Here is a 14265-nt window from a genome sequence, read left to right as displayed (position 1 = left end):
GGCTAGTTTTTTGTATTTTTGGTAGAGACGGGGTTTCACCATGTTAGCCAGGATAGTCTCGATCTCCTGACCTCGTGATCCACCCGCCTCGGCCTCCCAAAGTGCTGGGATTACAGGCTTGAGCCACCGCGCCCAGCCTAAATTAAGTTTTAATATTTTGGACAGCTTTGAAAAGTCATGACTAGTTATATTTAGATACTTGAGGGTTCATTTAGGTATCAAAATGAGAGGAAAGGCCAGGCTCAGTGGCTTATGCCTATAATCCCAGTACTTTGGGAAACAGAGGTGGGAGGATCCCTTGAGGCCAGGAGTTCAAGATCAGCCTATACAATATAACAAGACACTTTCTCTACCAAAAAAAAAAAAAATTATAAAAAAAATTTTAAAGTAGCTGGTCATGGTGCTGCACACCAGTAGTCCTAGTCACTTGGAAGGCTGAGGCAGGGGGATCATTTGAGGCCAGGAGTTCAAAGTTACAATGAGTTTTGGTCATGCCACTGCACTCCACCCTGGGTAACAGCGAGAACCTGTTTCTTTTTTCTTTGAGACAGAGTCTCGCTGTTGTCACCAGGGCTGGAGTGCAATGGAACAATCTCAGCTCACTGCAACCTCGCTCACCCGAGTTCCAGCAATTTTCCTGCCTCAGCCTCCCAAGTAGCTGAAATTACAGGCGCCCACCACCATGGCCAGCTAATTTTTGTATTTTTAGTAGAGACAGGGTTTCACCATGTTGACCAGGCTGGTCTCAAACTCCTGACCTCAGGTGATCCACTGCACCTGGCTGAGATCCTGTCTCTTAAAAAAAAAAAAAAAAAAAGAAGGTGGTGTGTGTGTGTGTGTGTGTGAAACCATTAATCTTTCAGTTTAGTAATAACAACATTCATGCTACAGGGTTAGCTGTTTATTTACCAGTTTACTTTTGACACAGCCAACTGTTAGAATAGAATTCAAGTCTCTTCTAAGGGATGGCTTCGCATCTTTGTTATTGAAAAGTTAAATAAGTACTGAAAATGAGCTGTGATTTCAGAAGGCTGAATGATTCAGAGTTAGCTTCTTCCTCAAATTGGAAAGCTAACAAATAAAATGAAACGGGGTGAGATGGTAGATGACTCTGCTTGGGGAAAGAACTAACAATGAGTGGAGTTCTCCTCTTTGCAAGAGACCTATGTACATGTTACAGTGTAATATGGAGAAACCAAGGCTAAAGGCCAACTGATGAGTTTGTTTCAACTTTAATTGGTCAAGTAAGGTCCTTAGGAGGAAAGAGGACAGCTGAGAAGTTCCTATCAGACTGGGGAATTGGGAAATCATGGGTAACCTTTGCCCAGGCAATGTGAGTGTGTGGTGGAAGGCAGAAGCTGTCTTGTACGCAATGGGGCTGTTTTGCTCACCTGCTCCCTGTCTAGAGAGAGGCAGCAGCGGCTGACACAGCAAGCCAGCCTGATAGAGCCTGTGACGGCAGTGATGAGGAGGGCCAATCAGAGGGAACACCAATTGGCCAGTGCCATTGGCACAGGGGTTGGCAAATGGTAGATTCCAAAGAATTTTCTGATGAATGAATGACACTCATATAGCACTGTATAGTTTTTGTTTTTTTTTTTTTTTGAGACGGAGTCTCGCTCTGTCACCCAGGCTGGAGTGCAGTGGCTGGATCTCAGCTCACTGAAAGCTCCGCCTCCCGGGTTTACGCCATTCTCCTGCCTCAGCCTCCTGAGTAGCTGGGACTACAGGTGCCCGCCACCTCGCCCAGCTAGTTTTTTGTATTTTTTAGTAGAGACAGGGTTTCACCGTGTTAGCCAGGATGGTCTCGATCTCCTGACCTCGTGATCCACCCGTCTCGGCCTCCCAAAGTGCTGGGATTACAGGCTTGAGCCACCGCACCCGGCCCACTGTATAGTTTTTAAAGTGTTTCTTAAAACATATATTCATTTCTTTATTCATTCAATAAACAGTAACTGAGAGTCTATGATGTCCTAGGTACTGTGCTTGGCACTCAAATGCTAACCAGGCAGACATGATCTGTCTTTCTTCCCCAACTAATGGGGAATACAGACTATAAATAAACAGGTGGATAGTGTAATAAAAGCTCTGATGAGGGAAGCCCTGGGTGCTACAGAAGCACAAAGAAGGGGTCCCTAATGCATGTTTCCAAGATCAAGAAAATGTGTCAGCCAAGTGAAAAACTCACTTGGCAACTTTGCTTTTTGCAGAATATACATGTTTATTTAATGAATGCTTGTTGGATTTTCAAAGACAAACAGGCTATTTACACCATGTAGATGCAGACTGACCTGAAGCTCCACAAGCTGAGGGAGTGGGAGCTTTATTTTTGATGAGAGTTCGTGATGCAGATATTGCCACTTATCTCCATTTTGGCCCTGGGGTGACAAGATTGAGTCTGGAACGTCATTTTCGGGGCTGGATGCCTGGTTGCTTTTGAAGAAGAACAAAAGGTAAAGAGAATAATCAACACTAAAAATTTTGTATACATTCACAGTTCTATGAGCAATTTTTAAAAGAAACACTCTTAATTCTCCCAGTCATAAAACCACTGAATGTCCAACTCTATTTTTAAATGTTTTACCTTGCAGATGATTCCTGAGCTGTATCTTTATCACGTTGGCAATACTGGGGCCACATTTTCTTAGCATTAAATTCTATGAATTTGATGAAATCTTTCTGTTCCATTGGTTTTAACTCCAGAACCTGTAACTGAATGAGATTCCAATGGTCCAATCCATCAAGTTTTTCAATTAGTACCCAATAGTTTCCTCTGCTGAGATAAATCTAATTTTGAGTCAGTTCCTAAATCATTAATTACTATGTCTCTTTCTTGCATCCCTGTTCTTGTAAACTCTCACTTCCCAAAAACCCATTTAAAATATTCACACAATAGCTGTTATTTAAACTGCATACATGGAAAATCATCAAAGACATACAAACACATTTTTTTTTTTTTTTTTTTTTTTTTGAGACGGAGTCTGGCTCTGTCGCCCAGGCTGGAGTGCAGGGGCGCAGTCTCGGCTCACTGCAAGCTCCGCCTCCCGGGTTCACGCCATTCTCCTGCCTCAGCCTCCGAGTAGCTGGGACTACAGGCGCCCGCCACCACACCCAGCTAATTTTTTGTATTTTTAGTAGAGATGGGGTTTCACTGTGTTAGCCAGGATGGTATCGATCTCCCGACCTCGTGATCCGCCCGCCTCGGCCTCCCAAAGTGCTGGGATTACAGGCGTGAGCCACCGCACCCGGCCACAAACACATTTTGAAAACACAGGCAAAGCAGAGCTGCAACCACAGAGGTTCACTCTGAAGATAGTTGATGTAAGATGCAAGTTAATAAAGGAGCAAAGTTATGGTGTCTCCAATGTTAGCAGCTGAAAGCAAAGCAGGTGCCATAGTAAATGCTGAAAACTCCCAGAGTTTCTGCACACACACAAACACCCACATGCCACACTTGGCAGAAATTCCATAGAGAAAGCTTTTTTTTTTTTTTTTTTGGAGACAGGTCTCATGCTGTCACCCCAGGCTGGAGTACAGTGGTGTGATCTCAGCTCATTGCAACCTCTGCCTCCTGGATTCAAGTGATTCTCGTGCCTCAGCCTCCCAAGTAGCTGGGACTATAGGCACGCACCACCACGCCTGGCTCATTTTTTTGTATTTTTAGTAGAGATAGGGTTTCACCATATTGTCCAGGCTGGTTTTGAACTCCTGACCTCAAATGATCCACCTGCCTCAGCCTCCCAAAGTGCTGGGATTACAGGCATGAGCGACTGTGTCTGGGCTTTTTTTTGTTTTTGTAACAGGGTCTCACTATGTTGCCCAGGCTGGTCTCCAACACCTGGCCACAGGCGATCCTCCCACCTCAGCCTCCCAAGTAGCTAGGACTGTAGGTTTGCACCACCTTGCCTGGTTAAAAAGTTATATTCTTGTCCCTACAACTGTTGGGGGCTAGAATTACCTGTTGTTGCTGGAAATCTTTTTGTCTGCTGAATAGTGGCCTTTCAGTTACAATGGATTCCAATTCAGAAAGGTTAACTGGTTGGAGAGCTTTTGGATGCTCTGGCTCTGAGGATTTCTTTAGAATGGTAGGATGCTGCAAAATATTTCATAATGGCAGGCTATTTATTTTTAAAAACAAACTCCCCTTTATCTCAATTCCAATAATGGGACCACATAGAAAAATTTTATATGAAATAAATGATGGTATTTTGTTATTTGCTATAATTATATACTATAATTTTTTGTTTTTTGAGATGGAGTTTCGCACTTGTTGCCCAGCCTGGAGTGCAAGGGTGTGATCTTGGCTCACTGCAACCTCCGCCTCTCGGGTTCAAGGGATTCTCCTGCCTCAGCCTCCCAAGTAGCTGTGATTGCAGGTGTGCCCACCACACCCAGCTAATTTTTGTATTTTTAGTAGAGACAGGGTTTCACCATGTTGGCCAGACTGGTCTCAAACTCCTGACCTCAGGTGATCTGCCTGCCTCATTCTCCCAAAGTGCTGGGATTACAGGAATGAGCCACCACGCCCAGCCTACTATGATTTAATGTACTTATTTCATAACAACTTCAAAAACTACTACATTTGGTGAAGTGATCATCTTACTTCTTCAAGCTAATTCATACAATGAATTACTAAAAGCAAGAAAATGTATTGCCTTTTTTCTTAAGAACAAATACCAAATAAAAAAGTATCAAAAAGAGAAACAGTATTATAAATCCAAATTTCCCTTATGGCTAAAATACATTTTTTTTAAAAAGAGAGAACATATGAGGATGAAAGGGGAACCACATAGCCTATGTATATGCAGGCAGTCTTATTTCTGTGAACATAAATCTCATAAGTAGGAACCACTCATAAGCACACGCAAATCTTATATAGTAAGATCTACTCATAAGATGCACATTTGCATTTATAAACACTGAGTGCTTTTAAAAATCATGAGAACACTTTAGCTATATGATACTTTGATTAGTATATCTAAATATTTGCAAATCAATAACAAAGTATCCTGGAAAGAGGTTTATGTTTCTGATGTCAAATTTTAGTCACATCTATGAAAGCTTTGTTTTCCAGTCAATTAGAGTCACAACATTCCTTTATAATACATCCTTCTTTTATGAAGAAGCCTTACACTAGGCTTCACTGCCAGCAAGAACACTCAGCCACATTAAACCAACACAAACCAAACCACCACCATCACCAACAACAACCTAGACAGGAAAACTGCAAACTAGAATGAAATAAAAATAACAAGCCAGTGTACTCATCTACAGTGTTAATGTGTGGAATTATTTCACACTTAGTACAGTTTCTCTGTAGCTGGTTCATCACTTCCAACCAGAGTTCTCTTCTGGCGGGTCTGCCACGTATGTATATCAAGACGTATATCAAGATGAATCAAGTCTATAGATAGTCATTTTTTACCTGATCTTCACTGTGCTTCTCCTGAAGCATCATCTGGACTTTTTCTAAATTGCACTTCACTGTTTTCAGTTTCAGCGAAAGCGCTTCAGCCTCATGTTGAGTGGCTCCATTATCTCCCAGGCCCTGATCTTTGCAAGTCTCTAACAGAAAGGCAACCTTGTGCTCAATCTCTGTTAGCATAACCTAGGAAATAAAAGCATTTAATTATTCATAGTGTTGTTCTTGAAGAAGTATTCTTCTCGCAAACAAGTTAAGACTTATTCTTTTTACCTAAGTGTGTACAAGAAGCCCCAGAAACACAGGATGGAAGAAACCCTGGAAAAACAAAAACTTCCACAGAATTCTTGTGCTTTTCAGCAGGGATGCAACCAAACCAATCCCAATTACACATATCACTCTGTAAAATAATTTAAGTAAATGACTCTATAGTCACCTCACAAAACACATCAGAACATATCCAGCAGAGGATGGTGGTTAAGAACACAGATCTTGGAACCAGACTATCCGGTTTCAGATCCCAGTCCTGCGACTTAGTAGATGTGTAAGCATAGGCACCTTACTTTAGAGGCGTGTGCCTCTAGTAGTTCGTAAAATGAAGATAATAACCGAACTTACCTCCTAGGGTCATTATGAGGAGTGAATGAATTAAATCCATGTACTTTGGCCAGTGCTTGATACCAATCTGTGCTTAAAAAGTGCTGATGTTCTTACTTTCCCCCTACCTTCCTAATCCTTTTTTTTTTTTTCCTGAGACGGAGTCTCACTCTGTCGCCCAGGATGGAGTGCAGTGGTGTGATCTTGGCTCACTGCAACCTCTGCCTCCCAGGTTCAAGTACTTCTCCTGCCTCAGCCTCCTGAGAAGCTGGGATTATAAGAGTGTGCCACCACACCTGGCTACTTTTCATATTTTTAGTAGAGGTGGGGTTTCGCCATGTTGGTCAGGCTGGTCTCGAATTCCTGACCTCGTGATCTGCCCACTTAGGCCTCCCAAAGTGCTGGGATCACAGGCGTGAGCCACCACACCTTGCCTACCTTCCTAATCTTTTATGTTGCAATCCAAGTGTGGAGTAGGAATTTAAAAAAGAACTCCATGTAACTATTTGAAAATTATTTCCCTTGCTCTTTTCCTTCTCTTTCTCAAGCCAAATAAGCCTCCAAACTCTCAGAACACCACAGAAGAAATAATTTGGAACCTGAAATACTTAGTTATTGATACAACCAGCCAATTCACACAAATCTAAAAATACATCAGCTGGATGAAGTAAGTTTCCCAGTAAGTCTCGGTCATTGTATTCCTGCTCAACAGATCAAGTTTGCCCTCTCCTGGGGCTCAGCAGCCTGCTCGGTCATGCCAACTGGCTGGGCACTCAAGTCAGCAGCAACAGACAAACTCACATTCCAGCACCATGATCATTTGTACTAAAACTCGGTGCATGACTAAGAACAAGCTTCATTCATTGAGCGAATTTAAGGAATTACAAATTTTCCTTAAGGAAGAACTCTATTCTTAAAACAAAATTTCAAATAATTTATCTTATAACTCCTTCATCCAAGCAAGCTACAATAGGCCCCTTCATCCATGCTTTTACTTTTTGTGGTTTCAGTTACCTGCAGTCAATCATGGCTCAAAAATATTAAATGGAAAATTCCAGAAATAAATAATTCATACATTTTAAATTTTGCACCATCTGAGCAGCATGATAAAATTGCACACCATCCTGCTGCATCCCATCCAGGATGTGAATCATCCCTTTGTCCAGCATATCCACACTCTACCACTCTGCCTATTAGTTACTTAGAAGAGGTTGAGTATTCCTAATCTGAAAATTCAAAATCCCAAAATGCTCCAAAATCTGAAACTTTTTATCTACCATGCCAGAAATGGAAAATTCCACACCCAACCTCATGTGATGGGTCACAACTGAACTTTGTTTTGTGCATAAAATTATTAAAGTTATTTTATTTATTTTTTTTTTTTGAGACGGAGTCTTGCTCTGTCACCCAGGCTGGAGTGCAGTGGCCGGATCTCAGCTCACTGCAAGCTCCGCCTCCCGGGTTTACGCCATTCTCCTGCCTCAGCCTCCCGAGTAGCTGGGACTACAGGCGCCCGCCACCTCGCCCGGCTATTTTTTTGTATTTTTTAGTAGAGACGGGGTTGCACTGTGTTAGCCGGGATCGTCTCTCGATCTCCTGACCTCGTGATCTGCCCATCTCGGCCTCCCAAAGTGCTGGGATTACAGGCTTGAGCCACCGCACCCGGCCTAAAGTTATTATATAAAATACCTTCAGGGTATATGTATGAGGTATAGATAAAATATAAATTGAGGGCTAGCATGGTGGCTCATACCTGTAATCCCAGCACTTTGGGAGGCTGAGGCAGGAGGATCACTTGAGGCCAGGAGTTTGAGACCAGCCTGGGCAACACAGTGAGACCTCGAGTCTACAAAAAACAAAATTAGCCCGCCATGGTGGTGTACGCCTGTAGTCCCAGCTATTCCAGAGATTGGGGGCAGGAGGACTGCCTGAGCCCAGTGGTTCAAGGCTGCAGTGAGCCATGATCATGCGACTGCACTCCAGCCTGGGTAACAGAGCAAGACCCTGTTAACTCTAATATAAATAAAGACATTAATTTATTAATTTAGTGTTTAGACTTGGGTACTCTCTCCAAGGTATCTCATTATGTATGTGCAAATATTCCAAAATCCCCCCTAAAAAACCCAAATGCAAAATACTTCTAGTTCCAAGCATTTTGGGATAAGGGATACTCAATCTGTAGCCATCTCAGTTGTCAGATTGAAAAAACATAATACACAGAGTTTGGTACTATCCGCAGTTTCAGGCATCCACTGGGGGACTTGTAACACTGTCCCCAAAGATAAAGGTGGGACTACTCTACTTACATCCTCTATAGATTCTTCTAAGTTTAAACAATATGTACCCATAGATTGTACAGTGGCTATAAGCAAAATGTAGCATAATTTTATGCTGTTTTTCCCACTTAACTATTTACATACTTTTTCATCTGTCTCCACATGTTTCATGATTTTCATTTTAACAGCTACAAGTTGATATCCCATGATTCACTTACCAATTTCCCTCGTTACTCCTTTGTTCCTAGTTCTTCACTTTTGTAATCAAAGCTTCAATAATTATTTTTCTCATTTTAGATTATTTTCAGAAGGTAAATTAAAAGTAATGGTACTGGCCAGGCATGGTGGCTCATGCCTGTAATCTCAGCACTTTGGGAGGCCAAGGCAGGTGGATCACCTAAGGTCAGGAGTTCGAGATCACCCTGGTCAAAATGGGGAAACCGTTTCTACTAAAAATATAAAAATTAGCCAGGTGCTGTGGCGCATGCCTGTAATCCCAGCTACTTGGGAGGCTGAGGCAGGAGAATCACTTGAACCCAGGAGGCAGAAGTTGCAGTATGCCGAGATTGTGCCACTACACTCCAGCCTGGGCGAGAGCGAGACTTCGTCTCAAAAAAAAGTAATGGTACTTTTAGCTCAAAGAAGATGAATAGCTTATATGTTGACACCTGACCTCCCAAAACATTGAGCCAATTAGATAGAACTATCAGACATTAGAGGATCTATTTTTCCAGAATGATATAATTTTTTCTAATGTAATGTAGAAACAATAGGTGTTCTACTTTATGTCTTTAATAATCAAGATTAAACAATTCTCAAATATTAAATTACTAAGCATAATCCTCCCTCCCTCCCTTCTTTCCTTTCTCTCTTTCTTTTTTTGACAGTGTGTTACTCTCTCGCCCAGGCTGGAATGCAGTGGTGCAATTATAGTTCACTGCAGCCTTGAATTCTTGGACTTAAGAGAAACTCGTGCCTCAGCCTCCCAGGTAGCTGGGACTACAGACACACACCACCATGCCCAGCTAGTTTTTTTTTTTAATTATTCATTTTTATTATTTTGTAGAGACGAGGTATAACTATGTTGCCCCGGCTGGTCTCAAACTCCTGGCCTCAAGCAACCCACCCACCATGGCCTCCCAAAGTGCTGGGATTACAGGCGTGAGCCACCCCGCCTGGTCCATAATCTTGACTGAACTGTTTGCTCCTGTCCTTTGGCCATTTTTCCACTGGAATTTTGTGTTTTTACAGACCACTTTCAGGTTTTTATATGTTTCAATAATAACTTTATTGTGTCATTTTATATAAAAGAGCCAAAGATGCCCTTGTATGTTGGCCCCATGTGGTTTTTCTTCAAAGCAGGTCAGAAGCAGTAAGTTCAAAATAGCGCCAGCACCAGACTCAAATTTTTACACTTTTGACGGCTTTAAATGCAGCCCAAATAAGTGTCTTTTAATCCATTTAGAGCCTGTCTGATTTGTATACTGCTGGAAACTGCACCCAACATCTGCCAGCCATGGACAAGACTAACCCTGGGCTATACAACATTCCCAAGCCTCTGCTGCCCTTTGGTGCTCTCTGACCCAGAGACTCTCCACTGTGCTGAGACATTGCTAGACACATAAGTTCCCTCTCTGTTTCTCCTCTCCCCGGGAAGTTCCCTTGCCTTCCCCCGCCTCTGTGTGGTGGTCCGACCCCCAGTCTATGGATTCGCCTCTGGAAGGTCTCCTGCAGTAAAGAGCTTCCCTGTCCCTCACGATCCTAATCCTGCCAAAATGCTGCCCAAATAAAGCTTGGTGGGGGCTACGGCCACCTGGTAGTCACGTCTTTTCCTTAAGCAGCCTGGAAATCCTTGAACTCACTACAAGTGGCAATGAAGATGGGATTCTGGTGACAATCAAGCAGTTGGCATAGGGTCTACCCAGTCAGTAGATAATCAGCTGGCAAATCAATCCTGAATGGCCTTAAGTGGGTGGGACTCAAAATCTGGACTGCCTCGAGTTGAGCTTAGCATAGCATTGCTCTGGGCTATATGACGCTCTATGGCATTCACAGGCTCCCCTGGGCCTCATCAGCCAGGCCAAGCGGCAGTGCCAGTATCTGAGTGAACCTATCCTTTTAGAACTGGCTTTTGGGCTGGGAATGATAGCTCACACCTGTAATCCAGCACTTTGGGTGGATCACTTGAGCCCAGGAGTTCGAGACCAGACTGGGCAATAAATATAGTGAGACCTCTCATCTCTACAAAAAACCACAAAAAGTAGCCGGGTGTGGTGGTGCAGGGCTGTAGTCCCCGCTACCTGGGAGGCTGAGGTGGGAGGATCACCTGAGCCCAGGAAGTCGAGGCTGCAATGAGCTATGATTGCTCCACTGCACTCCAGCTTGGGCGACAGGGTGAGACCCTGAAAAAAAAAAAAGAACTGACTTTGGAGATCAGAGGTGCTGAGCTGCACAGAGAAGGAGGCTGGCCTGTCTGTCTGGGGATGTTGTAAGATTGTGGGCTTACATAGAAGGGGAGAATGCACACCCGTGGATCAAAGGCAGGCTACCCACAACAACATAACAGGCTACAGCAGAAAACACTCCCTGTGGCAGGGCTAGTGATATGGGTACTCTGAGACAAGAGGATGTCTTCATCCCTGGTAGACAAGCCCATATGGCAGAGACAAGGCTGGTTCCCTAAGTGCAGCTGGGAGACAGGTCTTTGCAAGCAGCTCGCATGCCCCTGCTCTTGTGACACTCGATTATGCTGTTGCAATGTCATCATTCTAGCCTCTCCCTGGAGGGATTAGAAACCCCAACCTTTGGGCTGAGACGGCAAGCTTTACTCAGAGTGACTGGCGGCAAGGAAGTTTATATCCCTGCCCCTCCCAAGCAAAACCCAGGGCATTCCTAGTAAAATGGCTGCAAAGATTGCAAATCAAAACTTTTGGTTTCATTTCTGATGAATGAATATTCTAATTACTTATTAAAATCAATAAAATAATAGCATTTACTGAGTACTTGTTATATACTTTATATACCTTATTTAATCCTGACAAAAATCCTATGAGATAACTTTATATCCTATGACACTGCTTTAAATACCTTATTTAAATCCTATGACACTACTTTAAATACCTTATTTAATCCTGACAAAAATCCTATGAGATAACCTACTATATAAGGAAAATGAGGCTGAGAAGTTCACTTCCCGAAATTCACAGTTAATGTGACAGAGCTGGATCAGACTCTAGATTTTGAACTCTAACCCACTACTGTCCCCTCAGATAAGATGTTTCCATAAAGCATTTCAAAGAATTACCCTGAGAACTAAAAGTTGAGGCCAAGATAAATGTAAGGGTCAGAGTAACAGAAAGAAAAACAATGTCGCTTTAAGAGAAATTCACCCAATCTTGGCAGATGATTGGTGGAGAGGCAAACCATGAACTCTGACTTCTCAGTCTTACCTGGCACCCTACCAGCTGCTGTTCCACCACCTGCTGCATGTCTGCGTTTAATGTTTCCGGCTCAAATGCCACGTTGGCTTGTTGCAGCCACAGCTCCAGCTCGGCCACCTGGGTCTTGCAGGCATGCAGGACTTCTGCGGGCTCCGGCCTAGTTTTCTCCACCCTGGGCTCCAAACCTCCTTGCGCGTCAGAAGAGTCCAGAGTGGCAGCCTCGATAGGAGGTGTGGTGCCCTAAAAGAAATCCAAAGATAAGCCAGGGAGTCCAAAGTTTTCAGACTTGGGCCTATGAAGACCTGGGAACCTGCAACATTTCCCCAGTTAAAAGAAATAAAATCAGGACAGAAGGAGGAAGAAAGAAAAGAAAAATGCACCTCCACACTCATAGCAACAATCACGTGACCTGGTGCCACAGGTTTCCAAGCAGCCGATCTGCGAGTACACAGGTACAGTATTCCCGGGCACAGAGGACGCGAACAGGCTCACAGTTCGCTACCCGGTGAGCCCCAGGAGACAGGTGAGAATGTGAGTGACAGGGGGTGTGTGTGTCTGAAACATTTAAGGGAATTGGCCAGTGTTTAGCATTACGTGACACATGATTAAGCAATGCTTACATTGCTGCACACTCTATTCAAACAGAAAAACAAAACAAAACAGAACACGATCTTTACATCCCAGCAGGGATACAATAAAATATACCACATAATTTTAACTTAACATCTTCTCAAATAGTTAGATTATAAAAATTTTAGCTTAACTTTTCCCTAATAAAAACAACTTGAGTCAAGTAATGAACTTCAGTAGAGTAACCTGGTAACTGTTTTCCTATTCCTCAGAGGGAATCCCCACAATACTTTCCCCTTCTGCATACTCAAATATGACTGAGTTAAGGACTAGATGCTCATAGTATAAAGAAAGTGTGGTGTGTTCTTTTTACATTGAAATAACTGGGCTGTTTATCAACTCAATAGAAAATTTTCTCCCAGATACCAAATGAAAGTATTCCAGTAATTATATATTAGGTATGTTCAACCTGGAGGCAAAAGACAATTTGACACAGAGATGTATTTACCTCCCACTGTATTATCTATCCTTCCCCAGAATATGGAAAGAGTAACACTGATACTTCTAGAGAAATTCCTTTAGGAGTAAGGATTTGTGTTTTGCTGTATAAACTTTTTGGTCTCAATAAATATTTTATTGATTATGATAAGATATAATGTTTTCTATAACATTATATGTTAGCATGTTAACATGTTAATAAAATGAAATTCTGGCCAAGTGACGATCTTTGAATGGGAGTTGATTGCAAATGTATACCCTAACTCAAATGCACATTCCCCAATGTTTATGGAATTTTGTTTAGACATAGAACTTTCAGTGTAAAAGAGTGAACAAAATTGGTAGGTGGTGACAAACACGTGCCGGGCATGAGAATCCTGTTCCTTTTCATGCACACTGATGAGTATTACGAAAGCTGGTCTGGCACAAGTGTCTCTGGGTTGTACTTTTTACCTTTCACCATCTATTATCTTCACATACATTTGCTGTTTTCTGCCAAAATGCCATTTCTTCCCTGCCTTCATTAATCTATTATTATAATTTTCTTCAAGAATCACCTTCTCAAGGAAACTTTTCCTTGCATTGTACTTTTTCTGAACTTCATATATAGTCAGGTCTATGCTTGGATTCACCTGTTTTAATTTTCTTTTTTAATCCTGACTTTTTTTTTCCCTTCTTGAGACAGAGTCTCCCTCCGTCACCTAGGCTGGAGGGCAGTGGCATGTTCTCGGCTCACTGCAACCTCCGCCTCCCAAGTTCAAGTGATTCTCCTGTCTTGGCCTCCCAAGGAACTGGGATTACGAGAACACGCCACCATACCTGGCTAATTTTGTACTTTTAGTAGAGGCAGGGTTTTGTCATGTTGGCCAGGCTGGTCTTGAACTCCTGGCCTCAAGTGATCCACCTGCCTAGACCTCCCAAAGTACTGGGATTACAGGCATAAGCCACAGTGCCTGGCCCTGATTTTTTTTTTTTTAAAGCAACAGTTGTGTGATTTTGCTTCCAGACATCATTTTCTAGTCATCTGATTAATTTCCTTCTAGCTTTCAGATATTGCTATAGACAAAGATTTTGGGATCCCCTTTCCTTTTTCTGCCACTTGAGAAAACAATCTTTTAATATTAATTAATCTAAGACAATCTATTAATTTTAATTAATCTGTAATCATAGATTTACCACCTGCCTTCATTATTTATTCAAAAATTTTATTTGAGCACCTGTTATATGCCACACACCTTTTTTTTTTTTTTTTTTTTTTTTGACATGGGGTCTTGCCATGTTGCCCAAGCGGGTCTCTAACTTCTGGGCTCAGGTGATCCTCCAGCCTTGGCCTCTCAAAGTGCTGGGATTACAGACATTAGTCACCAAACCCAGCCCTCCACACGCTTTTTTAAATGACACTATTGAGTTTCTCTGCTTTCTCATGAACTCACCAAATTAATGAGGAAATAAGGAAGCTGCA

At 42.5% G+C, this 14265-nt stretch overlaps 1 protein-coding gene across 6 annotated transcripts in view; it reads right to left on the bottom strand.

Moving 5' to 3' along the window:
- Positions 1-14265, bottom strand: part of SYNE2 (spectrin repeat containing nuclear envelope protein 2) — a 376660-nt gene that overhangs the window by 102881 nt on the left and 259514 nt on the right. For 4 of the 6 annotated variants that reach the window (XM_028851601.2, XM_028851602.2, XM_028851605.2 and 1 more), the window contains exons 66-70: positions 11745-11975; positions 5426-5608; positions 3959-4093; positions 2585-2712; positions 2292-2433 (exon numbers count right to left, since the gene is read on the bottom strand). In XM_028851601.2, the coding sequence (XP_028707434.2) occupies positions 2292-2433; positions 2585-2712; positions 3959-4093; positions 5426-5608; positions 11745-11975 (819 nt within the window). The remainder of the gene's footprint in view (positions 1-2291; positions 2434-2584; positions 2713-3958; positions 4094-5425; positions 5609-11744; positions 11976-14265) is intronic. The other 2 variants (XM_028851604.2, XM_028851607.2) reach the window with 1 other exon arrangement.

The sequence above is a fragment of the Macaca mulatta genome, chromosome 7 (assembly GCF_049350105.2).
Source record: "Macaca mulatta isolate MMU2019108-1 chromosome 7, T2T-MMU8v2.0, whole genome shotgun sequence".
Classification (NCBI taxonomy): domain Eukaryota; kingdom Metazoa; phylum Chordata; class Mammalia; order Primates; family Cercopithecidae; genus Macaca; species Macaca mulatta.
Note: the sequence above shows the minus strand (reverse complement) of the source record. Positions and strands in the feature narration are given on the sequence as shown.